Source organism: Telopea speciosissima, chromosome 11 (assembly GCF_018873765.1).
Source record: "Telopea speciosissima isolate NSW1024214 ecotype Mountain lineage chromosome 11, Tspe_v1, whole genome shotgun sequence".
In the NCBI taxonomy this organism is placed as follows: domain Eukaryota; kingdom Viridiplantae; phylum Streptophyta; class Magnoliopsida; order Proteales; family Proteaceae; genus Telopea; species Telopea speciosissima.
The window spans coordinates 55,303,532-55,328,957 of record NC_057926.1 but is presented as its reverse complement, the minus strand read 5'-3'; the positions used below and the strand labels follow the sequence as shown (position 1 = coordinate 55,328,957).

The 25,426-nt window shown below is 38.5% G+C and overlaps 2 protein-coding genes and 1 non-coding gene across 5 annotated transcripts; all 3 read right to left on the bottom strand.

Moving 5' to 3' along the window:
* Positions 1-2,314: 2,314 nt before the first annotated feature.
* LOC122645758 (nicotinamide adenine dinucleotide transporter 1, chloroplastic-like) lies at positions 2,315-12,639 on the bottom strand. 3 transcript variants are annotated; one of them, XM_043839115.1, is made up of 10 exons: positions 12,511-12,639; positions 12,162-12,301; positions 11,719-11,811; positions 9,118-9,224; positions 6,092-6,140; positions 5,775-5,887; positions 3,653-3,747; positions 3,245-3,333; positions 3,065-3,159; positions 2,315-2,942 (listed from the first exon to the last, which is right to left on the bottom strand). In XM_043839115.1, the coding sequence occupies exons 2-10, from the start codon at positions 12,232-12,234 to the stop codon at positions 2,544-2,546; spliced, it is 1,113 nt and encodes a 370-aa protein (XP_043695050.1). In that variant the 5' UTR covers positions 12,235-12,301; positions 12,511-12,639; the 3' UTR covers positions 2,315-2,543. The 3 variants fall into 3 exon arrangements, with proteins under 3 accessions (XP_043695050.1, XP_043695051.1, XP_043695049.1); XM_043839116.1 differs by lacking the exon at positions 12,511-12,639 and adding an exon at positions 12,383-12,419 and having other exon boundaries at positions 12,162-12,262; XM_043839114.1 differs by lacking the exon at positions 12,511-12,639 and having other exon boundaries at positions 12,162-12,460.
* Positions 12,640-21,486: 8,847 nt separating this feature from the next.
* LOC122645389 (peptide methionine sulfoxide reductase A4, chloroplastic-like) lies at positions 21,487-23,179 on the bottom strand. The gene is made up of 6 exons (XM_043838698.1): positions 23,105-23,179; positions 22,669-22,876; positions 22,490-22,593; positions 22,269-22,394; positions 21,912-22,183; positions 21,487-21,643 (listed from the first exon to the last, which is right to left on the bottom strand). Exons 1-6 carry the CDS (start codon positions 23,177-23,179, stop codon positions 21,487-21,489), a joined length of 942 nt encoding a protein of 313 aa, XP_043694633.1.
* Positions 21,807-21,880, bottom strand: TRNAV-AAC. The gene has a single exon. It is a non-coding gene; the product is annotated as a tRNA-Val (tRNA).
* Positions 23,180-25,426: the final 2,247 nt, after the last annotated feature.

Sequence of the window (25,426 nt, the reverse complement as noted above, 5' to 3'; positions counted from 1 at the left end):
ATGACCTACAAAATGATGATAGAAGGTCAACACATTAGCATTCAAGTGAGTTTATGGAGTTTTAAAAATTGGAGGCGGATAGAGAGCACCACTTTTATGGAGGAGGCCAGCTCTGTACTCTTTACATGGGCAATGGCCACTTCTTCCGATGGGTTTCTGTGGATCTCACCACTTCGCATAGTATGAAGAGCTCTCTCCAGATTTTTTGCTCCCCTGACCTGACCCTGAGAGGAAATCTCTTGGCATTTTCAGACTTTTTTATGAATACAACTCATCAGTAAGAGTAACTGCTAATTAATTTCTTACATTCTTTCAGCTATTCTGTAGAGAGGGGGCCAAAAACAAAAAAACAGGGAACACAAAATGAGAAAAAAAAATATGAACTAAACCTGAAAAATAATTGTTGTCATTAAGCATTACTTTACACCACTGTCTCACTAAATCCAAATCATTTCAAATTTAATAGAAGAAAAGGAACGATATGTAGATTGTAGTACAGTGTTCAGTAAATTCCTTTTTAAGTTGGATTAAATTTCACTTCCCTTTCCTTTATTTCCTTTGCAACCAGACAAGCTGCAGTAGCGTGTTACAAGTTCATTCAAACAAAGCTAATGAGCCTCACCCGTACACGCTTAAAAACCAACAGTTGGTGCCAAAATATGATATTAGTGTGATCTTATCTTAAAACCGAGAATATATTCTGAGAATTCAAACCAAACACAGCCTATGTAAAAGCAGATTGGCAAAATCAAGCAAGTCTAAGGCTGCATTTGGTATGCATTCTAGGTTGATTTCATATTCACAGATGATAAAAACAACTATTTTTACTATCTGAAAAAACAAAATCGAAGGACATTTATGATACTTAAATCATCAAGGACTCAGGAAAGAATAACTTTGTAAAGAAAATTAAACTATGGAACAACACATTTATAGGAAAAATGAATGTTGAATACGACTTACAAGAACCATACTAAAATAAAAAAGACTTACAGGGACCATAGTAACATTAGTGTCTGTGGCAAAGAGAGAGGAAGAAGCATTGACCAACATTAATGAAATAGGCCGTGGATATGAAGCTAATGCCGAATTCCCTCCACTCATAAAAACCAAAGGAAGCCCTTTTTTCAAATAAATAAAAGAAAGCACATAGAAACAACCGCACCCAAGCTTCTCTTTCCAGTTGTATTGTTCTTTCTTCATGTGGTGTTATATCCTATTTGATGACCAACAATAATGTACTAACATTCCCAACATCTGATTCTTACTCTAGATCATATATGCACATTGTCACTCCTCTCATTTTATTCTTACCCATTCCTTTCTTTCTTTTCAGTGGGTTTTGTTATTCTCTGCCCTCAATTTGTTTATACAGAAGAGGAAGTGGATAAGAAATTTTAGGAAAGTATAAAGAACATTTTATTGTTCAGAAAATTTCATCGTTTTTACTTTAATAGGTAAAAGGAAGGGGCGTTTGTCCTTCACCACAACATACGAGATATTCCTTCTTCACCAAGGGGAGTAATGGGATGAAATGGGTGTCATACATGAGAGAGTTATTTTTGGAATTCCTCCTATACGTAAAAGTAATAATGACCTAAATTTTTTACCAAAATAATGACCTAAATTTGTGGATTTTCCTTCTTCTATGGTAGAGGAAAACTTCCTTTTAAAAGGACCCAATTCTCTTTCTCCGATAGTGAAGAGAATCTCATCAACCATGGGACCTGACCTTGTGATAGAACTTAGAGAAAGGAATTTTCAACTTCTTATAAAAGGGGTGGGAGTTAATGATGAACCAAAAGTCCAATCATAGTGTTACATTCTCATTTCACCATTGGTGGTTTTTTTTTCCCAATGGGAAACATTAATGATGAACCAAGAGTCCAATCATAGTGTCACACATTACCTCGGGGTGAGCGGTATGCTACCCTTGTGCTCAGATACGAGGGTGAGTGAAATGACCGTGGTGCTCCCAAAAATTCCACCTTTCTGTGGGGGCATGACAATCATTTCATCCACCCATGTCTGGGCACAGGGGCAGCACACCGGACGCACTCAGGTAGCATTCTTCTCCTTAAAAAAAAAAAAAAAAAAAGTATAAAATTTTGGCAATGCGTACTGACTACCCTCCAACAATTTTACCCTTTTGCCCCAAGAAGGGTGTGAATAATAGTATTTTATCCTTTTCTCGAAAAGCGAAATCCCTCAAGTCCTCATGGAAATGAATCAACCTTCACTACTATTTTGGTAAATCTGTAAGCATGCACCTAAGCAATTTCACAGAAAGATTGTTTTGACATTTGACATGCACTTGAGAAAAGAAGCCCGGATTCATTAGTAAAACAAAATTGATTTCTAAGCAATACTTGCTTATCCAACCATATAACTCTCACTACGGGTACACAAAAAATATCTTAATTAGGAATTTCCACCAACGAAAGAAAGAGAAAGAAGGTGACTAAATAAATGATGCATACATTTTTATTTTCTTGCACATTTTGAAATGATTCCCCTTAGTGGTAAATTGGAAGGGGGAAGAATCAGTGTCTTGCTGTTAGTTGTTCCTTGCTCCCTGAAGGCATTGAGGTGGTTCTTTTATTAGATTGAATTTGTGAAGCTCGGAGCATTCCGTCATCATTCTTTTCTCTGGATCCTCCATTTTCTTGCTTGGGGTTGACATGACCACCTGATTTTGGTTGGCCTTGTGTATACTTCTGCTCAGGAGGTAGAACACGCCGTAAAAATCTCTGGATCATCTCATAACTAGTAAAAGTAATAACAGCAGCGGGGGTTGTTCTCAACAGATTAGTGGCACAGCCCCGGTAAAAACCAGGGACACCTTCCTTTCGAAAGATCTTTTTGATGCAGTCCACAACACCTGCATACTTGATCTCAGCATTGTGGGCTTGCCCTTGCTCTTGCAGCTTCGCACGCACAACCTGATTGTATGGTAATTACAGGTTGAAACATAAAGACACAACCAAGAAGTGATACAATTTGTTAGGCGAATGATCACCCATACTAATCACATGTTGTTTAAGAAACTCTACAAATAACATACCTCATGAGGATAAGTCATTGTGGAGGCAAGTATTTTAGCTATTGAAGAAGCAATGGCAACACGTCCGGGACTCAGTTTATCAACGGTAGTGTCATCTGAGAAGTTTTAACTACCATGATCAGTAACAATGCAGTCCAACAAACAACTCTAGATACTACATCCAGAAAGTATCGTAGTTACCCCTTCTTGCTAAATAAGACTTGATCTTTTCATATGCTGGAAACTGGATGGCGACATGGCTTACCCCCACTAATGAAGGCAAAACACCACTGCTTTACCACATGAAAATAGCATCATGATACTGAAAGTACGGAATCTAAACATTTATCTGGGATGGAGTAGACAACTTAGACAATAGGACTCTACTTCTCCAGCTTCCAAGTTAACACAGTATGAACATGACATAGCTTCTGAGTTAACTTGATTCAGAAGCTACGATGAGCACGAGTCACAGAGTTCGAAAGAGTCAAATATGAAAATTAGAACAAGGCATCTGAAACGATGCATCATCTTTATTGGAACCTTTGCAAGTTGGATCCCAAAAAGTGAATCTTTCTTTCAAATATAAATAGTAAAGAAACAACTGACCTATACAACCCTCGGATTCCCTCTTCATGCACAATCCTTCTTAAAGCAGAAAATACGCTATTGTAAGGCACCACATCTGATCTCATTCCCTGCGTCTGAAAAATGAAGCAAAACAAATGAATTTGAAGAAAATAACAAAACCATTATAAGAAACAAAGAAAGTTAATCCCTATTGCTGCTACCAGTGCATCTGTAGTCAAACATATCTTTTCTGGCCACATCACATTACATTGCACAAAATAGCAAAGACAAGACTTACATTAAATACATGAAACTATTCATACCAAGTCATATTGAACATACAAGGTACATGAAAAAACTTCCAATGTCCAAACCTTACAGTGTGATAGATTTCTACACTTTATTTCTGAGAATCGGCAGAGGAAGATGGGAGATTGCACATGATGATAAGCTTAAGAAAGATGAGAATGGATGTATCTTCAGGAATTCCAATGGTCAATAATCTCCATTTCCCAAATAAATATACAATTGAAGGGAAAAATCATCTCATGGAACACAACCATGGAGTTGATATAAAAATAGGAAGTCAGAGTCTCATTCCAAACCCGGTCAGAGAACCAGTATCAGAGTATCTAGCAATGGAAAAAAAAAAAAAAAAACCGTTGCAATTCAGAATGGGACACAGAAGGAATTAGACCATGAACTGCATCAATCATACATGTTCATTGGAACCAAAGTATGAAGTAAAAAGCACATCATCACAAGACATTAAAATCCTGTCAGGAAACCTGATAATTGCTTTCATAATGAAATGTTAATTCACAGAAACCATAGGGAATTTGATACCTAGGACATCATGAGAGACCAGCCCAAAAAAAAAAGGGTGTATTCATAAAAGCACTGAAGCCTTTAGGCTCCTTGATATCAGGGATATTCCACAACTAGTAAGAAACAAGTGATAAATCCATGGCTTAAGATATGTAAAACTGCAGAGGAAAAAGGAGCAGGAAGTCTCTTAACATTGAGCACAGGTGGAAGAGTACAAAAAGAGTACACTTATACATGCTAGTTACTTGTCAAAATGCCGGTGGATACTGGGATTAAACTGTCCCGAATTTACAAAGTTATAGTTAGGTTGTTTGAACCAGCACCATAAAACAAATCCTAATGTAACCATCATCAACAAGGAGTATATTAATCCAAAATGCGAACAATTAAAAACCATTTCCACAGATGCAGACAATCTGAACTTACAGCAGAATGCTACAAAGAAATCTTGAAACCATTCCCAGGTATAGTTGAACATATGCAATATTTTCTGTTAACACTTACAGAGCATTTCAATATTCTCTTTTTTACTGTCATTGTGTCTCCGCAAACAAAAGCAAAGGATATATGATAAAATATCGCCGCCTAGCCATTGATTACTTTTATTTTGACAATATTTAAACTTAAACATAGAAGGCTCCTTTCTTTTGTTTGGGGGGATGCTTTCAATTAAAAAAAATGATGTTTTTCCTGCTTTATCCTAAATAGCATGTGGGATTACTGATGGAAAACAGACTGCATAAACAATGATGGGAAGAGATCCTTTGGACACACTGTTCCTTCTTTTAACTTTTCAATGTCAGCAATTGATTACATCAATGAAAACTAGGTCGTTACTGTCACTGACAGGGATAGTAAAAGCCAGACAGGCCCTTTGGCCAGTTAGAACTTCTGTGGAAGCAAGGTTCTCAACCAGGTAGTCACCATTCCTGAACCTGGCCTCATCTCTTTATCCCAGTTTTCCCATTCCTTTATATAGTTTTACGGTGGATCCATGGTGCATTAAACAATCAAATATGATGATGCCTCACCCCCTTTATCTCCGAGGCCTCATCTTTGAACTTATGATTGGGCATCATGGGAACAAGGAACTTTGCCTGTTGTTCTTGATCATCCAAACTAAATCATGAAAAAAAATTAATACCACAAAAAAAATGCTGCTTCCACAACCACCTGACCAAACATTTTATTAAAATGTTTCTGATTTAAGTGATTAGAAGGAAAACTTTCAGAACTTCAGAGTGCTTAAGCGATTAAAGATATGGCTGCAGTCAGGTGAATTTGTAAGATATTATTATCATTTATTCAACAAATATAATAATATCTGACATACTTGGAGTCTAGTCTTGACAACCCACAATGGATTGGTCACAATGGCTGTGGCAGCTCCAGCGCCTGAAGCAGCTACAATACTTGCACCAAGTGTAAGTTGTTCATTCTGATCCACTGCATCAACCCAATTTGATATTTGTTACACAAAACCAACAGGATTCAATGGAGGTTCATAACTTGCAAATAATTAAGCTTAAGCAAGAACATAATACGTCTCAAGAAAACTCGACTCAACTAAGCCTTCTCCCAACAATAAATCTCCACTAAAAAAAAAAATTAAGAAACAGTTTGCTAAGGAAACAAACTTGAAGAACCAACCGTGTGAATGAAGTAGGCCCTTGAGGTGCTCATAAACTGTGAAATAAACCTACATAAGGAAATTAGGACTTTATTACTCAAGAGGGTCATACAAAAATACGCTTCCTTAAAAGAAGCATCATTTATTAGAAATCAAGCTCCGGATGTAATTATTTATAAAAAATAAAAAGAAGAAACCAAAAAATAAAATGCATACTTACATTTATTTGTTATAAGCAAGACAAGATATAGAAATCTAAGGATGACACTAACATATTTGTCGTAAATCACGTTAGTTCAGGAAATTTAAAGAAAGTAAAATAAAATAAGAGGAAGTTTCAGCAGTATGTATCTCAAACTCGAATACCTAGGTAACTGCCTTCTACAGGACCTAGGTTTCAACATCATGCTTTTTCGCTTTGATGACTCCATGAATAGTTAAATCATCTGTAAACTTTTAATAAAAAGAACAGTTGAAGATTAGAAACATAAGGGGGAAAATGCTTGTCAGATTAATATTGCAACCCCATAACCCATGCACCCCCACTTATAGCCCATCAAAGCAACAAACTGTGTCAACGGTATCACTTAGAAATTGCATCAGAACGACAACTCTTGCAGGACTTGAGATGTATGCTTCATACCATGCTATCATCATGAGGTATTCAAAACAATTTGGCATAAGAATTAGAAGCTGTTACCATAAAATTACATTTAATTGCAGTCAGAAACAGTAACCCAAAAAAATTCTGCTACAAAAGGCTGGATCTATATTCAAATGTTGATTCAAAATCTCTTTTTAGCATTTATTTTCAAGTTAAAAAATACCCACCTCCTAATATAGCTTTTCAAACAGCAAGTTAAAATATTGGCAATGCATGCGCATTTATTATTAAGTCATTTAAGATATACAAATACTTCATAGATTTTACTACCAAAAAAATATCCGATCATCCGTTCCAATCACAAGAAAATTTTGAGAATTGATGCAGATAAAACATAGAATTGGGTTTATTTTCATAGTTGTCAAGGTGGCTAGGCAACCGAAAGCGTTGGACGGGGCTAGACGCAAGGCGACTAAGGCATTCGCTTAGGCGACCAAAGCACCTGGATACCTAGGCATCTCCTAGGTGATAGTTGTCATGGCGCCTAGGCAAACAAAGGCATCCAAGGAGGGCAAAACTTAAGGCGACACCAGCAAGGCGCCAATCCAGACAAAGTTGCCTGAGGCCTAGGCAACGCCTCGACAACTATGTAGAAGAAATAATAAGCCCTTGGGTTAGGTTACATATGTGTTGGACCTTTGGTTAATGGGTTTTCTTTGTTATAGGCCACTTTAATGGTGTCCTACAATATAGGTAGGAGGTAGGATACAGGATTTACTTTATAAGTTAGTCTAGTTAGAGTCTATTTCTTTATTTTTAATTGTTATTAAAGTGTTTTAGTTGAGGGCGGGCCTTGGTGCAACAGTAAAGGTTGCTCCATTGTGACCAAGTGTTGTTCATGGGTTCGAGTATGGAAACAGCCTCTTTGTGAAAGCAAAGGTAAGGCTGCGTACATTATGACCCTCCCCAGACTCCGCAGTGGCAGGAGCCTCGTGCACTGGGTACGCCCTTTATTAAAGTGTTTTAGTTAGGCTGGAATAGGTCTCTATGAATCCAGCCTTGTTTAAGTTGTTTCTTTCTTATTTTACTCAGAGTTTAGCAGCAGTAGACTACCTCCATAGCAAGCTAATGGTTGGAGGATTCTCAAGCTTAGTTTGAGTCCTGATCATTTTTTTTATTTAAACAAATATAAAGGTTATGCCCCACACCAACGAATTTTGATGAATTAATGAAAGGCTTTTTTGCTTTGCTTTTTTGTCTATGAGATTCAGGTGTGTTTACTCTTGTAGGATTCAAGAGTGTTTAACTGTTGTGAGATTCAGTAGTGAACCTTGATGGGATTCCAGGTTGGGGTAATGTTCAGACTCCAGTCCTGCAAATCAGGTGGGATCCTGATTATATCCGTCTTTTCTTCTCTACCATTCTAGTCTTCAATTCAGGAGAGCTTCTGCTACCTATCTATACCCTGCAGCCATTTTTTCTGTTTCTGCATTGCTTTCTTAACATAGTCTGTCAGTTATTAGTCTGCCCTATCTTCAATATTGTTTTCTGATTTCTATTTCCAGTTCTGTTTCTAAAATCTGTTTCAAATCAGAAACCTGTTCATCAATTTCACAAGTAATAATTGAAAACCGATTTCTAAAATCTCAGATTCCAAGCTCAATATTTAGATCCTGATTTCAGATTACAGATAAGAAATTAAACTGCTGTTAATCATTAATTCATTTCATCTATTGATTCTATTTTAAACCTACACAAACCTGCTATCGACTTCTGAAGTTACTGCCAGAGTTTGGTTCCTAATCCAAGTAGGTTGCTGTCATATTTCTAAATCTGGCCATCAGTTTTCAACCCAACTTTACTGGACTGTTCCCCAAGACAGGAAAGCGCTTCAACCAGAGTTTTATAAGCATCTTAGTTGTTTTGATTAAGCTGTTACTTTTCTCCTAATCTGGTTTGTCCTTTTTCCCTGTGATCCTGTCACATGCTGATCTCCCACTGGATCTCACTGGTGATCAGGATAGCACTGCACTAATGAGTCCTATTGCAAATACTTCAAGATGATTGTTTCTTCATGGTTATATCATTAGTAGTGATGGTATCCATAAATACACATAAGTTTCATGTGTTTAGGTCTGTGTTTTATAAGTGAATACTATCCTATATTTGATTGTATGTTTAAGGAACTGAGTCGGTTTAACAATTTCTAACAGTTAGTTACAACCAAAAGGCCCCTTCAATAAATAATATTTCTTTTCACATGAAAAATAGTTGTAAGAGGATCTACAGTAGATAGAAGTGTCGGGTCCTCTGTTTTTTTTTAAGAAATTATTATCGGAACCAAAGGGAGAAAATAGAAAGAGGCCAGACAACCCTTCCACTGACTGAAAAGGACCCAATTCATGAGTCATTTGGAAAAACCCTAAGAAAGATAATACTCACTGCCCAGTTTGGAAGTAGTGCCAATATTGTTGGAGAAAGGCCACGATACATTCCCCTCAGACCCTCATTTGTAATTATGTTCTGTAAGCTCACAATAATGATACTTCCTGTTTTAGTCACACAATAAATAGCATCAGAAAGCTCACATATCAATAACCAACCCAATAAACAAATGTATAAACATAAACAGGGATAAGTATAAGCATATGCAACATAAAATTTAAGAATGTCAATCTAGTTTCATTTCCGAACAGAAATGAATATTAATATTGAGCAATAAGTCTTCAACCCAATTAGTTAAGTAGACAATAACACAATAAGAACTACTCCATCATAGTTTCTACAGGAGTTTGACCCAAAATTGAATTAGTTAAATGCAGATACCATAACAGGCTTTTTCTTTCTTTATCGTCTTCCTTTTTTTTTTTTCCTGCCCTTTTATTAGTGGAAAAAAACTAATATTTCTTGAGAATTGAAACAGAAATCTAAAATATGTTGCAGACTAGAACTATGACTATCATGTAGAGGAGAATCTCAAGCTAAAATCCATATAGCAAGAAGAAGAAACATTGCAGTCCAACAATGTAGACGATAAAAACTGGAAAGAATTAACAGAAATGTTCTCAGGTCCTCATCTGACTAAATAATAGAATCCCAAAACTGAGGCCATCTTACAAAAAAAAAATTGGGGAGGGGGGGGTAGTAAGGAGCTAAAACTTGAATAGAAATTTACATTTGATGTGTTCAAACAGTTACTAAGGTGTCACAAAACAAGACTAGATCCAGTTATTAGGTTGTGTCCATCTATTTAGCACCACACAGGGCAAACATATCTCTAGACCGGATCTGAAAAGGAGCAAATCTAGACCAATTCTCGGTTTATCTGGTAAAGATCAGACATGAATCAAACTAATAACTTTTAACTTAACGTCACTTCACCGAATTGATACAACAGAATAGGATAGTCATTTCCCTAGGTAAAAGAGAGGAAAAGAAAAAGATATCATTGCACTTAAAACAAGAGTTGGTGAATTTGAGTTTCAGACAAAACTACTTAGCTTCTGGTCCCCAGACCAAAGGACACCCACACCAAATATTAGGTCAGTCAAAGGATATCAAACATCTTAAGAAAAGAAACAGAACTTTTTAACCCACTTGTTTTGTTTTGATACCCCCAACCCCAGCCCGTCTTTTTTTCGGCTGTCCAAATAATTCAATCAGTTAGTCTTTTGGGCTATTGGCTGTTCTAGAGAATGTTCAGATGGTCCTGATGATGGATAATATTTAGAGAACACCCGTCAACAGTATAGTACAGGCCCATCTTATCGTATTTGTGATTGTATGGGGACTGTCAAATATATCCACTTCATACAAACTAAAATGTAGGGGGAGAAAAGGATCTCAATTTACAACTATCTTTTACAAACTAATTAACAAATATGGAGTATTTATAGATTTCTATTTCAATGCATCAAAGCTGTCACATGCATAGTATCTTAAATGACATATAATTTAAGGAAATGCAAGCAATAACTTTTTGCAGCTAGAAAAGCCAACAAGCCTTTGACAAAGTCAATAGAAGTATGGGCTTGATCTTGTCTCCAAGCAAAGATTTCAAAAGTACAGATTATCATTGCATATTTCTCTATTACCTCCATTACAATTGTCACCATGTCTTGTTCTTCTCGGAGCTCCTCAAGAAAGATTTGCAACTATACCCAATGTCAAATTTATAGATAAGAGTTGCAACAAATTTGAACTCAAGGTTGTTAACATGTTGATGTTGTGATCTCTATACACGTTTAGAATTAAAAATAAATTATGTACTGCACTGACAATTATTTGGTGTCCCAATTGTAGCTCAGTTGTTATATGCTTTCTATTTTTAACCATCTTACACTATACATACAAAAAACTTCACTCAAGGCATCCCACAGGTACATGAATCAAAGAAACATCACAACAGGTATAATGAAACTCCACTGGGAAAGATAAGTTGATATATCTTGCAAAAACTGGAAAACAAAGGACCCTCAATATCCAATATTCAGTTTCATTGTTATCTATTTGAACTATCTATGAATGATAGTGATTCAAACAAATTTGTTGATAGACAGTTTAATCTGAAACTTCACCCCCTCATTTTTTTTTATGAATAATGCAATCCTTCTTTTATAGCTTATATATGAAAGCTCATTTAATTTACTACATTAGGAGTTAGACCAAGTTCCAAGGTACACTCTGAGTCATTACATTGTACATTTTTGCTTCTTTGTTTGTTGGATATTACCATAGCTTCAACTGGCCAAGCAGTGGCCAAGTGGAAACTTATCTGAGGTTTGAACCAGAGAAATTTGTCTTCCACCCAGGATCTCAAAAACCAGCTCCCATATGTTCTTTCAACCAATACTTCAAAATGTTAAAATAGATATGTAGTTGTTGTTCAAACGAATCTCTCTATTAAATTACAGGATTTCTATATAAAGCATTCAAATTTGTATCGAATAAAGAAGCAGGTTACCATAAACTGAACGAACCATATCCACTAAATTACAGAATTTCTAACGGCAGAGGAAGCGGATTGTTTGAAAACTGTTGTACCTTTGTGACCAGCAGGCGCTTTGGGCAGCCCGTGGACCTGGAGTCTAGTCTTGATCACATCCAAAGGGCATACAAAGGTGGCAGCAAAGGCTCCTACAGTGCGACATGATAGAGAAATTATTCCTAGTGGAAGACAAACTTGCAAAAGCGTAAAAATCATACAATGAAACCATAGCATATAATCATAGACAACCTTTGCATGCCTTCCTTCTGTAATTTAGACCAAATAGAATCACATCCTAGGATAACAAGCACAGGATTGTAACAAGAAATTCCAAATAGCAAGGATTATAGCACACAGTAGTGAGAAAAATTAAGAATAGGAAAAATAATAAACCTAGAAAGCAAATTCGAAAATTTAAAAAATAGAAACAAACGGTGAACAGTAAAACTACTGAATTAAGCCGGAAAAAGAAAGGAAGGGTGTTGGCAGAGAAACAAACCTGCGGCGGCACCTGCACCGGCGTTGCATAGAAGATCTCTGGTGGTTGGACCTTTCGATGACTCTGCAGTCATCTTGAAAATCGAGACAGAACAGAGAATTCGGAACTTGAGAAGTAAAGCAATGAATTCGGGTGCCTTCCTGATTCATAGATTTGATGAAACAAAAACAGAGTCGCATGGGTTAGACTATTGAAAAACCCATTCGGTGTTACACGCTTACACTACATGAGGATTTGAATTTTGAACTGAAGCTAAGCAGACGATGAGAAATGAAGGCTGAACAGAGAAGAACCAAGAAGGTGAAATAACTGAGGAGTTGGTGCAATGGTGTTATGGTTCAGAACTCACAATTCAGAAAATGTAAAATTCCTTGAAATTAGCCGACGTAGACAGGTGGTCCGTTGGGCGAACCGTCTTCACTTTCATCTTATTTAAAAGAATAATTGGTTGGAGAGGAGTTAAGAATCCTTCACTGCTATAATTATTTAAAAAACAAAAGGGAAAAATAGGGAAGAAAGAATAGTTGATGATTCTTGAATAGCAGACCTTAAACTTGAAATGGTCCATGACCTAGCTTGAATGCTTGAGCCTGCTGGTCCAAGACGGCAAAACCTAGCTTCAGCTTGACGCCAGGGGAAGGACCAAAAGGCCATGTTCTTCTTGGTTCAAAAACCGGACCAACCCAAATGTTCAAACCATAAAGGTCTAGTGAGCAGTAGTGACATCATCAGGTCATTTTTATTTGGATTAGAGAATGGTTTGCATCTTGCAATTCCTCCACTGTTTCAAAAATAGGAATCGGATCTGTAGATTCAGGTTGGAATTCGCCATGATCGATCTTGATTTTGGTCGATTTCACACATCGATTATAGGGTTTAGTCATTGGATCGTTGGATTTTCAGATCAGTGATGGCCGATTCTGGGTTTTTTGGGACCTAATCTTGATCTGTATTGACAAGACAGATTCGATTCCCAATTCTGATTTTAATAACCTTGCTTCCACCCCCACCAAAAAGTTGGGTACTTTGAAGCTAAAAGGTGGAGGGTGAGGGTGTTTGAATGGAGAGGCATTTAGACTCGTTTACCAGTCGGGTAAAAAGGAGGGGGAAATTTGGGAGGGTGGGTCCCACACTCCCACGTGTTGTGAGTTAGGTTGACAAAGAAAGAAAATAATGGACTATGTATTTTTAATGAGTTGAGATTTAATAGTAGAAAAGAGAGGAAATTCTATGGGCAAGAAAGAAAATAGAAAGAGGAGAGAGAAACTAAATTATAACTTTTTCATGAATAGGTCATCTCATTCGACAATAATAAATCGTTTAATGAAGCTGTGCTAAAAGTTTTTCGCCTCATCTAACCAAACAGATATTTGTGATAGTTTGTGGGAAACAAATATAAGTTTTCCAATCTTTTTTATCTTTTCCACTTTTCTCTATCAAACAAACAGGGCCTTAATGAAGCAAAAGCACATGTGTCCTCATGAACTTGTATGTGAAACGTTAACGTATGTATAGGTGATACAAGTTCTTTGATGGACGGGTAGTTCCTACACTGTTATACACTTATAAGTTATAACTATGTCAGTTCCAAGATCCATGGGTTTTATCATACCTTTGTGTGTGTGTGTGTGTGAATGTAGATCATTTGATCATTCATTTCATAGAAGTAGGGAAGGAAATGGTGCAGCCCATTCGTTAGTTAAGTGGGGCCTCTTGTGCCATTTGTGCTGCTGTTGGGAATCTCCTTTTCCAAGGGAGATCCTGAACTTTGTAACACCTTTTTTGAACTAGATCAATGAATAGTTTCATTCGCACCAAAAAAAAAATCAAAACAAATTCTAAATTAGATAGGATATCTCAATCATATAACCTATCTACGGAGTTTTTCAACTCCCCCTTGTTATGGAGCTTTTTCATTTTAAGTACAATAAAAAAAAGGGTCTTATGTTTCAAATGAAGGAAATTGTTTCAACGAGGGAGAATTACCTAGTGATACCTATTTCAAGGAAAAAAAATTCTCTCACCTAGGGTGAAGAGAGAATCTCATCTACAATGATTCAACCCTATGATTGAACACTTGTGGATTAGTGAATTTCATAATTAATTTTCATCCTTGATTAACGAGGATACAAAATACATTTTTCTTGTTTTAATCTGTTAATACATGAGCATTCCATTAATGCTAAACACATGAGTTTAGGGTTTACTTGAATGGAATAGAGATACAGTGGAAGGGATGATCGAAGACGACTTACAGTTACGAGCACTTCATGATCTCTGCAGGCTTCTCTCCACGAGAGGACTCCACATCACAAAACCTTAGGCAATGATGGAAACCCTAAGAAACACAGAAGTTGAAGAGGAAGAGAGAAAATCCGGAATGATGTTAGATCGTATATGTTAGGGTTTGTGCTCTAAAGACTTATTTATAGCCAAACCCCTATGAGCAACCCACCCTATGTCGACTCCCACTGGGAGTCATAGAGATCAACAGGGAAAGGGGTTGGTCACTTAAGTGACCGCCCCCCCTCCATCACGCGAGTCGCGACCTACCCCTTGTGGGCGGTCCTTATTGAGCCCAAGCCTAATATCGATTTACATAATCAAAGAATCAGAGATTCTCTTTTTTCATCATAACTGAAGAAAAAACTTCATCTTAGTTTCAAATATTTTCATAAGGCTGATGTTCTTTGTGTCACAGCGTAAGCTATGCCCAGACACATGGGCTAGGTATTGCTGCCATTCAGGGGGTAAGGTGGTCATTTTGCCCACCCCCATGTGTCTCGGCATAGCTTGCGCCCCCAGCCCAGAAAATATTTGACCATTTTCATAACAACTACCTAAAAAGTTAAACTTTCCCCTTCAAGTAGATAATTTTGACTTTCAAGAAGATAATTTTTACTTCCTCAATTACATATACTATAATTTTGTGGAAGAAGGAAAACAAGGTGTGTACCTTGAGTTGCATTTTTTCCTTCCCCTCCTAGGTCAGTCCATTCAGGTTCCTCTCATAGGGAAGGCGGAAATAACGACCTCACCCCAACCGGGCAATGTGTTCGGGCAGGGGAGATCGCTATTTCTCGGCCCCTATGAGAGGAACCTACGAACCTCGACCTGACAGGAACCTGAGAGGAATTAGATTCCTTTGAGTTATATTTTTTTTAGAAATAATTTAATGGGTGTTATTAAATATTGGGCAAAAGTTTTGTGCATGGTCGTGCAAGTCGTGCCCTCTATCACAATAAGGAATCGAAATGACCATATGCCCCCCATTTGACGCATCGTAATCCCTCACCACCTTAAATATTTGACAGAAGGTAATCTAGACTTCACAAGAGATATTGTTACTCTTGAAATTTTCAAAAATAATGTTACCAATGGCCATTTTACAACTTTCACAATTTAAGAAAAACATTGAAATGAGGTAGCCCCTTGTAATTTTCCCAATAATCAAAGCCTTAAGATTCCAAAGCATAGTAGCCAAATCTTGGGGGTTGAATCCCACACTTCTCTCCTTAATCTTATCTCCTAAGAAAAAATCAAAGCCTTTTATCATGACATATGTTGATCATCATTTGATGTTACATTGGGTTAAAAATCAAACCATTATACATTAATGACATGAATTTGCATATCTCAACAGATAACAAGATGAACCAAGTTTTTCTTAAATCACGGTTAATAAAATTTCATTCACCACAGAGCTTTAGATGCGCATGAGAGAGTATCCAAAGGATATTTAAAGAAACATGCTAAAACCCTTGTGAACCCTAGGATAGTGCGGTGAAACTTTCACCGCGTGATGGAAGAAAACTTTCTTGAAGAAAAAAGCCAAACAACAATTCATTGTTAGTTGTGTGGTAACAAAATTGTCATTTGGCTAAAGGGGAAAAAAAGGGAAGGAAAAAAGCCAAGCAACATGAACTTTTTAGTTGTGTGGCAATCAAATCCTTAACTTGGACCACTTCTCCATGGAGGTGTAGTCGTTTCCACCTATGTCAACCCATTCACACCATAAGGCAATGATATTTTAATAAATGGGTATGGGGAACCACCTTGGATAGAGGTGGAATTTTTTCTATTGGAGAGATGGGTATGGATATGTTCCCATCCTACTGTATCCTCCTATAAAACTTCAAACCAAATGGCAGCCTAGCCTTTTGCTAGCATGTTCCAACCAACCCATGGATTGGTAATGTAAGATTGGGAAATGTCAGTCAGTGGAGGTAAACATTGGATTGCAGCCCAAATTTCAGCCCTACTCTCATTATTTTGTATGCGTTGGAAATTGGGATTACACTAGTTTTTTAATTTATTTATTTTGGTCTCAGAAAAGGATATAGAATTCGGAATCAAGATCCAAATCAGGTCTAGTTGGTTTCGATTAAGTTGGAATCGATTTGAACCATAGAAACCCAGGATGTTATAGTTAGAATTGGCAATTTTTCTATTTTTGAAACCCAGCGTTCTGAGTACTCCTCGTATTTCCCTAGACTCTAAACTCTGATCTATTTGATTCTCTTTCGAACAATGGAACCTGCCTCTAATCAGGTCTTTATTTTCCCCATCTGAGAACCTTGCAATTTCTCAATCCCTATTTCCCTTACAAATAAAGAGGATGAATGGTCATGTGTGCATACACGTTCAGGTCTATTTACTCTTAGATCAGCTTATTTTGCTATATTTTCATCTTGTAACATTGTCTCCCCCTCTTCTTCCTCCTTTTGGATTGATATTTGGAATCGTTGTATAATTCCCAAGATTATATTTTTTGTATGGAAATGCTGTTCTAATGCCTTGGTTGTTAATCAGTTCTTAGTTGCTCATAAATTCTTTTACGTACCAATGCTATTTTTCCTGTCTATTTAACTGATCGTCTATGGCCTGCTGCCCGTAGCAGCCATAGCAGCGCACTAATGAGATGCTGTGCAATGACCGCCTTACCTCTGCTCGGGCAAGGCGCTCGGGCAGGGGTAAGGCGGTCATTGCACCGCGCTCATTAGGGCGCTGTTATGGCTGCTACGGTCTGGCAAGCCATAGACGATCCAAATTCAGTGATCCTAGAAGAGTCCAATGTTCATGCTTTGTTTTTTTCACCCGTTTGTGATCGCCTGCTAGTTTGTATCCCCCCTTCGCTTTAATACTCAGGGGTATAATGGTGAGACCTTCAAAGAATGGCTGAATTTCCTATTTGTTAGGTATAAGGATGTCCCAAATAAGAAGGATTTTAATAGTGTTTGGTCTTCTTTGATGTGGCAGATCTGGAAATCCCGTAACAGGGATGTTTTTGACCATGTGGATCCTAATCTTCTTGGCACCATGGCCACATTTACATCTACAATAACAAATGCTCACACCTCTGCTTCTACGTTTAGCTCTTTCTCTGCTACAGTGGCTTGCCCTACACCGGGATTAAGATCTCATTCTCCGGTGTTCGATAATTCTAAAGGAAGCAGAGGAGTCATTTTCACTTGAAAGATGGGTCATTTGTGGCTTCCAAATGTAGATGCGGCATTAGTTTTTTTGGCCGTTGATGCTGAAGGAGAAACTATTAGAGATGGCAAACTATTAGAGATGAAATCTTGCTGGCTATTTTCCTTAATCTATTTCCTTTAGTTGTTTTCTCTGATTATTGTCTTGTAAATTTCTTCAATAAAATTTGATGTGGGGGCTGCGGTCAAAGAATTTTTTACAGGGGGTGCCCTGCTGCGATGTTATACCTCTATTAATTTGGTGCTGATTCCGAATAAAGATAACCCGGAGACCATGGCTAACTTTCGCCCCATCAGCCTATGCAACTTCTCATTCAAAATTTTAGCCAAGGTGATATCGACGAGGCTTGCTGGCACCCTTCCCTTCATCATTTTGGAGGAACAAGGAGCATTTGTTCAAAGCCGCAACATCCATGATAACATTGCGTTGGTACAGGAAGTTGCTCTTGAAATCAATAGAAAAACCAGAGGATGAAAAGTGATTCTGAAGTTGGACATCGCTAAGGCGTACGACCGTTTGGAGTGAGATTTTTTATTCAAGGTTTTAAGTAAGTTTGGCTTTGCTCCAGGATGGGTGCAGCTGGTGAAAAAGACAGTTGTGAACTGCTGGTTCTCAATAGTTATGGGGGGAAAGCCTGCAGGGTTTTTCAAGTCTACTAGGGGGGTGAGACAAGGGGATCCTCTTTCACCTGCACTTTTTATTCTGGCTGAGGAAGTATTGAGTCGTGGCTTAAAATCTCTTTTCTTGGAAGGACAAGCCGAGTTCTTTCGACTGCCTCGAGGGTGCCCAGGGATTTCACACAGTCTGTTCGCAGATGACACGATAATCTTCACCAAAGGCCTGAAGTCGTCATTGAAGAAGGTATGTGGTTTCATATGCAGGTATGAAGGGGCCTCAGGCCAGTTGGTTAACAAGTTGAAAAGTTGTTTTGTGATGAGTGAAAAAGCTTCGAGCCACAGGAGCCGAATGGTGGAATTGATAATCGGGTTTCCTAGGAAAAGACTGCCAATCACCTACCTGGGCGCCCCTTTATACATAGGACTCCTGCGAGTGAGTTATTTTGATGGGTTACTGGCAAAGTTGAGATCCAAGGTGGCGGGCTGGCAAGGAAAAATTCTCTCATCGGGTGGAAGGGTCGTCTTGCTCAAACACGTGTTGTCCTCTGTGCCAATACACATTATGTCCACCTTGGATCTGCCAAAATTAGTGGTAAGGAAATTCAACGGCATATGTGTTGATTTTTTGTGGGGCACGTCGGAATGGGGTAAACGGCATCACTGGGTTGCCTGGAAAAAAATATGTGTGCCTTGCTCGGAAGGCGGTCTAGGGATTCAACACATTGGAGACATGGGAAAGGCGCTGAGATTGAAAGGACTTTGGAGACTTATGGCCAGTGATTCCCTGTGGTGCTCTCTCTTCAAAGGGAAGTACCTAAAAAACGAGCACTTAGCTCTTGCAGGTGTGAGGGCAACAAGAATGATGTCTTGGAGAGAGGCGCTTCGCCATAAAGATTTTATCCTTGCAAACTCTCAATGGCTTCTAAGAAAGGGAGATGTCCTATTTTGGCTAGACAACTGGTCAGGGTGGGGTGTGCTTATGGACTTTGTTGATGGAGCCTTACATATGGATCTGACGATTCGTGTTAAAGAAGTGCTATTTAGAGATGGGACCTGGAATATGGAGATTTTGAATAAAATAGATTCAGCCATGGGGCGCAATGGAATTTTGGTTGGAAATTTTTCACTGTCGGACCGGGAAGATTGCTTAATATGGAAACCGACAAGTGATGGGAAGCTCACCACGCATTCCCTTTGGAATGAACTAAGGCAGATCGAAGCATAAAGGCCATTTGCAAAGTGGTGTTGGAACAATTCGGTTCCCCCAAAGGTAGGATTCTTCTCTTGGCAGGTGATGCGTGGATGGGTGCATAGAAACTGCGTCTCATGTGCTGGTTAATGGAGGAATTGCGAGGAAGGTATGGGAATTTTATTCGCAGCTTTGTGAGGTTGAACTGATACCGCTGCAGGATGTACGAAGTCGCATCGCTTTTTGGCACAGCAATGCGAGCTCCTCTAACCTCTATGGGAGGGTCATTGGTGTGCTTCCATCTTTTATACTATGGAAGCTATGAAAAGAGAGAAACAACCGTAAACATAGACTGCTAGCTGCATTGTGAGGGTCATAAGGAGGTGGATTTTTGAATTACCCCTATCGTTTTCTTTGGGCAACTCTCCTTCTTTCAAAGAAAAGTTAACATTGCAGTTCTTTGGCATTTCTCATCGGCCTAAAGCTTGGAAAACACCTATTCTGGTCTACTGAGCCCCCTTTTGTCATCAAGCTCAACGTGGATGGGGCCTGCAAGGACAACCCTAGGTTTAGGAGGGGAGAAGGAGTGATTAGAAATGGGGAAGGAGAGGTGATTGCTGCCTTTGCCAACTATTATGGAGACGCACCAACACTATTGCGGAGTAGAGGGCGTTCCGAGACGGCTTAAAGCTTTGTGAGAGCCTTGGCTTCAAGGAATTCCATACTAACTTAGATTCAAGGACGACTATCTTGAGTATTGCGAAGAAAAGCCATGGAAATTGGAATGGCTGGTATTGGTTTCAAGAAATTTTGGGTTTGATGAAATCCCCGAAACCTATGATCTCCTTTACGTTTCGTGAAGGGAATAGGGCTACAGACTATCTGGCTAATTTAGCTTGTGAAGGGAAGAGGGATGTGGTGTTTCACGGGGATGCTCAATTTCCCCACACTCTGTGTAAGATTATTCGTGAGGATGCGATGGGTCTACCGATGATCAGAGTAAGAATGTAGGTTCTAGTAGGATTTTTGTAAACCGGGTTTTGGGTGCTAGAGAGTGTCTTAATGAGTGATTAATTTGTATGGGTTAGGGGTAAGGCGGGTACGTCCCCTCCTCTTGTATTCTTGATTATTTTTCATCTAATAAAATCCTTGGGGCCGGCCCGGGTTCCAGAGAAGTTCGGGCTAAAAAAAAAAAAAATTTCTTCAATAATGTTGTTACTTGTTTAGATTGGGTCACTAGGGCCATTGCTGAAGATACTATTAGGTTGAATCCTCGGTTTTGATGTTTTGTTTCGTCATGTTCCTTGGTCCTCTAATAGAAAGGCTCATGTCTTGGTTTCACGAGCCTTGTGTTTCAACATTTCTCATGTTTAGTGGAGTAGTAATCCCCCCTCCTTTTATATTTTCTAGACTTTCGGGGCAAGATTATGCACCGTCTCTTTTTCTCTTAATAATTTTTTTTTTCTTGCTTTTGATCGAAACATTACAGTCGTAGATGATTAAGATTGGATTTTTCCTTGCATAATTGTTGAAAGTTGTTCAACAATTCTCACAATGTGTGTTTTATTAAGTTTCTTGCTCTAAGCTCTATAACCATGCTCCTCTCGAAGCTTCTCTCGAAACATCAGTTAGTAGTGGATTGCATGGACAGGCGGCATAGGATGGTTGTAACTAAATTTAAAGGATTGTGTTTCCATTCACCCACGGTGTACAAAAAACCTCTTGAGCCACCACATCTGACACTTGGATGAGATCAGAAGGATAATTTCAAACACGTATAACAAGGAGTGGGAGTTTAATGAGGGAAATCATTGTTTGCAAATCCAATCATAAGGTCACATAATGATATATGAAAAGATTCCATCTCCATCCTCCATCTTAGAGACAAAAACCTTATTTCCTTGGACCCAATTTAATCCTCAATTTGGCCTATCAACCAAGGCACAAAAGGTATAAATCATAAACATTCCCAAGTAGCAACTGGGGTCTTCTGTTTAAACAAAAAAAAATTCTACTCCTGCCTTCCCTAAAATGTAATTAAATTGTGTTTCCTTCCACTTTCTTTTCCACCAAAGTCTTGAATTATTCCTTCACAGACAAGCATGGTTTGTTTCGGCAACTCAGTACTACTCATAAATCTCTCCAGTTCATCAACAGCTACCTTTCCATCCAGAGCTAATATCCTGCAAACACAACCAATATGAAATGGATTATTACCCATCTGGTTCTAATCAGGCCCGACTGGACTGAACTTCTGCTGAACTCATTTCTGTTCTGGGTCTCTTCTGGACCAAACCCAATACCAGAAAGCAAGAAGGAGAAAAAGCAAAAATATTATTGGGAAATTGGCGTCGCCCGGACTCGAACCGGAGACCTTCAGTGTGTTAGACTGACGTGATAACCAACTACACCACGACACCAGTTGTTTTCAGAGTTTTTTCATTTACTTACCCATTTAGTCTACTTGCTGTGGTTGAATCGGTGAACTGCTCTGTGCTTCTCAAATTTAAACTCCCGCACAGCCAATGGTTCCTCTGTAAATAATACTTTTGATGTTGGTTTTCTGCATGGAAGAAATCTGAATAATCCAAAGCAATTATCTTTGTCACAATCCTCTTGTTCAGCTTCATCTGTCTTCTGATCTTTGACTCCTGGGCTTGCTTCCTCTGTTCCTCCGTTGCGTAAAAGATAGCAGATCGATAGTGTGTACTAACCCCAAAGCTCTGCGGTCCCAAAGAATTAAGGGAACAGGAACAAAAAGAAAAGACACAAACCCAATAAATATGTCAACAAAGAGAAGTGAATTACCAGATATTCTTTGTTGGTGGGATCGTGGGTTTCCCAGAACTTATCACAGAGAGATCGGTAAGTTATCTTTCGCGTATCATATATGACTTTAACTGATTCAGTGTGGCCTGTAATTCCTTCAAGAACCTGCAAATCACTAATCATGTATCACTGACGAAGAATTATTGAGAGAATAATGAAGGTTTTGGAAATGGATTTCTTAGATTTTCAGTTTTCTTCACCTCTCTATGTGAAGGTTTCCGAAAGGTTCCTCCACAATATCCAGTAGCCGTTTTCACAACTCCTTCTACACCCCCAAACGCGGCTTCAATGCCCCAAAAACTAGCTACAATTGCAGTCACAGATTGGTTAATTGAACTGCGCGAGCACAAACACAGAGAGAGAGAGAGAGAGAGAGAACCTCCTGCAAAAGCTGCTTCACCGAGAAACTCCAATGGAACAGCAAGTGTGGATTTTGTTTCAGACGGAGGAATCTCAAGTTTGGGCTGAAGAAGTAATTGATACATATTATTATGAGAATGATCCAATGAGTAAGAACAAATTAAGAATTGAACAGACTGCTTATGGACTCTGTTTGATTCTTTGATTCTACGCTCCTTTCCGTGTTTCTGTTATCAGACTATGTATGTATATGCATAAACCATTTAGGATTTAGTGGTTTTGGAAAACAAGAAACAGGTGTTGAGCTCTTCAAACTTCAAAGTCAAATGGGTATATGATTCTGGAAAACTATAGAATATGAACGGAGAACGCTTCGTCGTCTTCTACAGCCGTGTTGAATTATCAATAAACTAAAAAAGGGAATTGTGACCCTTTGTCGGGGAAACATAAAATACTTTCCCACTGTTTATCGAGTCCAGTTCCTCTGCACCGAGTCCAGTTTCCTCTGCACGTATCCATTTTTTTGCCATTTACAAGGGTATGAGGGGTATTAATGGAAATAAAAAAATAAGTAATTACCTCCACACGTACGTTCACCTGCGCGTACGTACAGATGATCCATACACGTGATTATCTGCTCTGCTCATCTTAGGGGGGCGTGGAAATGGGCGTGGAATTAATACCGACATGACTATCTGTTAAAATTGAAAATTGAAATGTTGGTCATTGGTCAACCCCACTAATTGGTGCACTGAGTTGGAAACTTGGAACTGGTTTTTTTGATTTCTTTCCATTAATGGCATACAATGGTACATTAAATGGAATGGGGGAATCATCTGTTCCGGTGGGCGCTTTTATGACTTTTAGAATCAGTGGGTCCAATGCCAAAATATGCCTTAACCCTAGGTTCCTTACAAGGATCGGATGAGTCAAATCGGCTTGTCTGTTTCTGATCTGGATTTTGGATCGATCCTGATTCTGGAAATGGTGTTCATCATGCTTCCATATTTTATTTTCACCATAGTTTTAAAAATTAGAATCAGATTGGTTGAATCAGCTGATTTAGATTGGAATTAACCGTAATGAATCCAATTTTGCCCATTTTGAGAGAACTAAACTTAGGGTTTTTGAGACTAGATCACTGGGTTTTCAGAGGTTCAAGATTTTTAGACTGATTCTAACCAATTTTGATTCCATCCAATTCCATGTTTAAATACTTTCACTTCCACCCAAGGAGTAGTGTTACGGGATGGGTAGTACTCCCCTAGTGCTCTTTCACCTCACCTTCCTCTTTCTTTATGTGAATGGACTGTCAATTGATCGGTATCCAATGGTTTTGGTCGGTTTGACTCGAATGGTCCACACGATTTTGCCCATGATCGAAACTGACTGATGAGTCTATTGGTCCCAAGAGTCATTGAAAGTTGAAACTGATGGCTTCTATGATCACTCTTGGGTTATCCGGCTAATCGGTCCCAAACCAAAAGTGACCATTTTGCTCATTTATTGGGCGGGCCAAACCTAGGTTCAAGCCACCCTCTTCTTCTGCTTCTTCTTTCTACTCTCAAGTCTCAACCTATGGGCAGAAAAACCGAGGATTGAGCCCCTGATTGCTACCTCCAACCTTCCGACCACCACTGTGAATCTGCAATCCAACAAGTGGGTGTTGGGATTTCACACGGAAGATGGAAATAATAAACTCACATCGAAAATGAGTGGTTTAACCCTCTTTTTAATGGCTAATTTTATAGAATGAGTTATACCTAAATCCTTAATAAATTATATCGGAACCGAGGTTGTGACAGGACCAAAATCTAATAAAGGCTGAGCGTGGTAATTATACATGTAGCAGAAAACCGTTGCGTACGCAATAGCCTAACTCATGGATCATGAGTACAAGAGGACATAGACTTCTAAGGTTAAAATATTAAAAACATGTCCCTGAGAATTTAGTAGGGAAAAAAGTCAAATATCTACTATAATCAGAATTTTTTTTGGTGTTATACCCTATTCAGATATACCTTCTTTTGCAACAAGTTTCGTTATAGCACTTGTTGTTCTAACTAATTGTCCACTTTTTCAAGGGCAAAGTGAGGAAGAAACAGATGTAAAAATAAAAAGAATAAATATAGTGATAGTTTGACTTTTCATCAATGTATTACTTAGATTTTAAATAATAAAAATTTTATATCTTTATGGGAATGCATTCTCTGTCCAAGAGTGTGGCCTCTATACCAGTGCGAGAACTAATGGGACCGCAAGCAGAAGCATCAGTAAGGACATGATTTTTGCCTTTCATGGGGTGGGGTGGTTATTTCGTCCCATCTTGTGTCCAGGCACAGGGGCACAATCCCGGACAAAGTCGCTTTCCCCTATCTTTATATTCAAACCGAGCAAAGGAACTCTCATATTGATTATAGCACAAAAAATCAATATATTTTTTATGAGTACTTTCATAAATTTGGTAAAGTTTTCAGATAAACAATATGGGAAGTGGTTCTCTATCTGGGAGTGCAGCCTACACCAGCGCTCCCTGTGACTATCTCTCTCCTCCCCAAAATAAAGGGCAGGAATATCTTTTCACATGGGGAGGAAAGAGACAAACACATGGGGAGCGCTGGCGTAGGCATGCTTCCGCACAGAGTTATTTTTCCCAAACAATATTTATCAATCACATGGATCATGCAAACTATTGGGTTAATTAGAGTCTATAAACACAACAGGCCCAGCCCATTGCATTCAATATTTTATTGACAATTGAGTAAAAGATCTTGAGT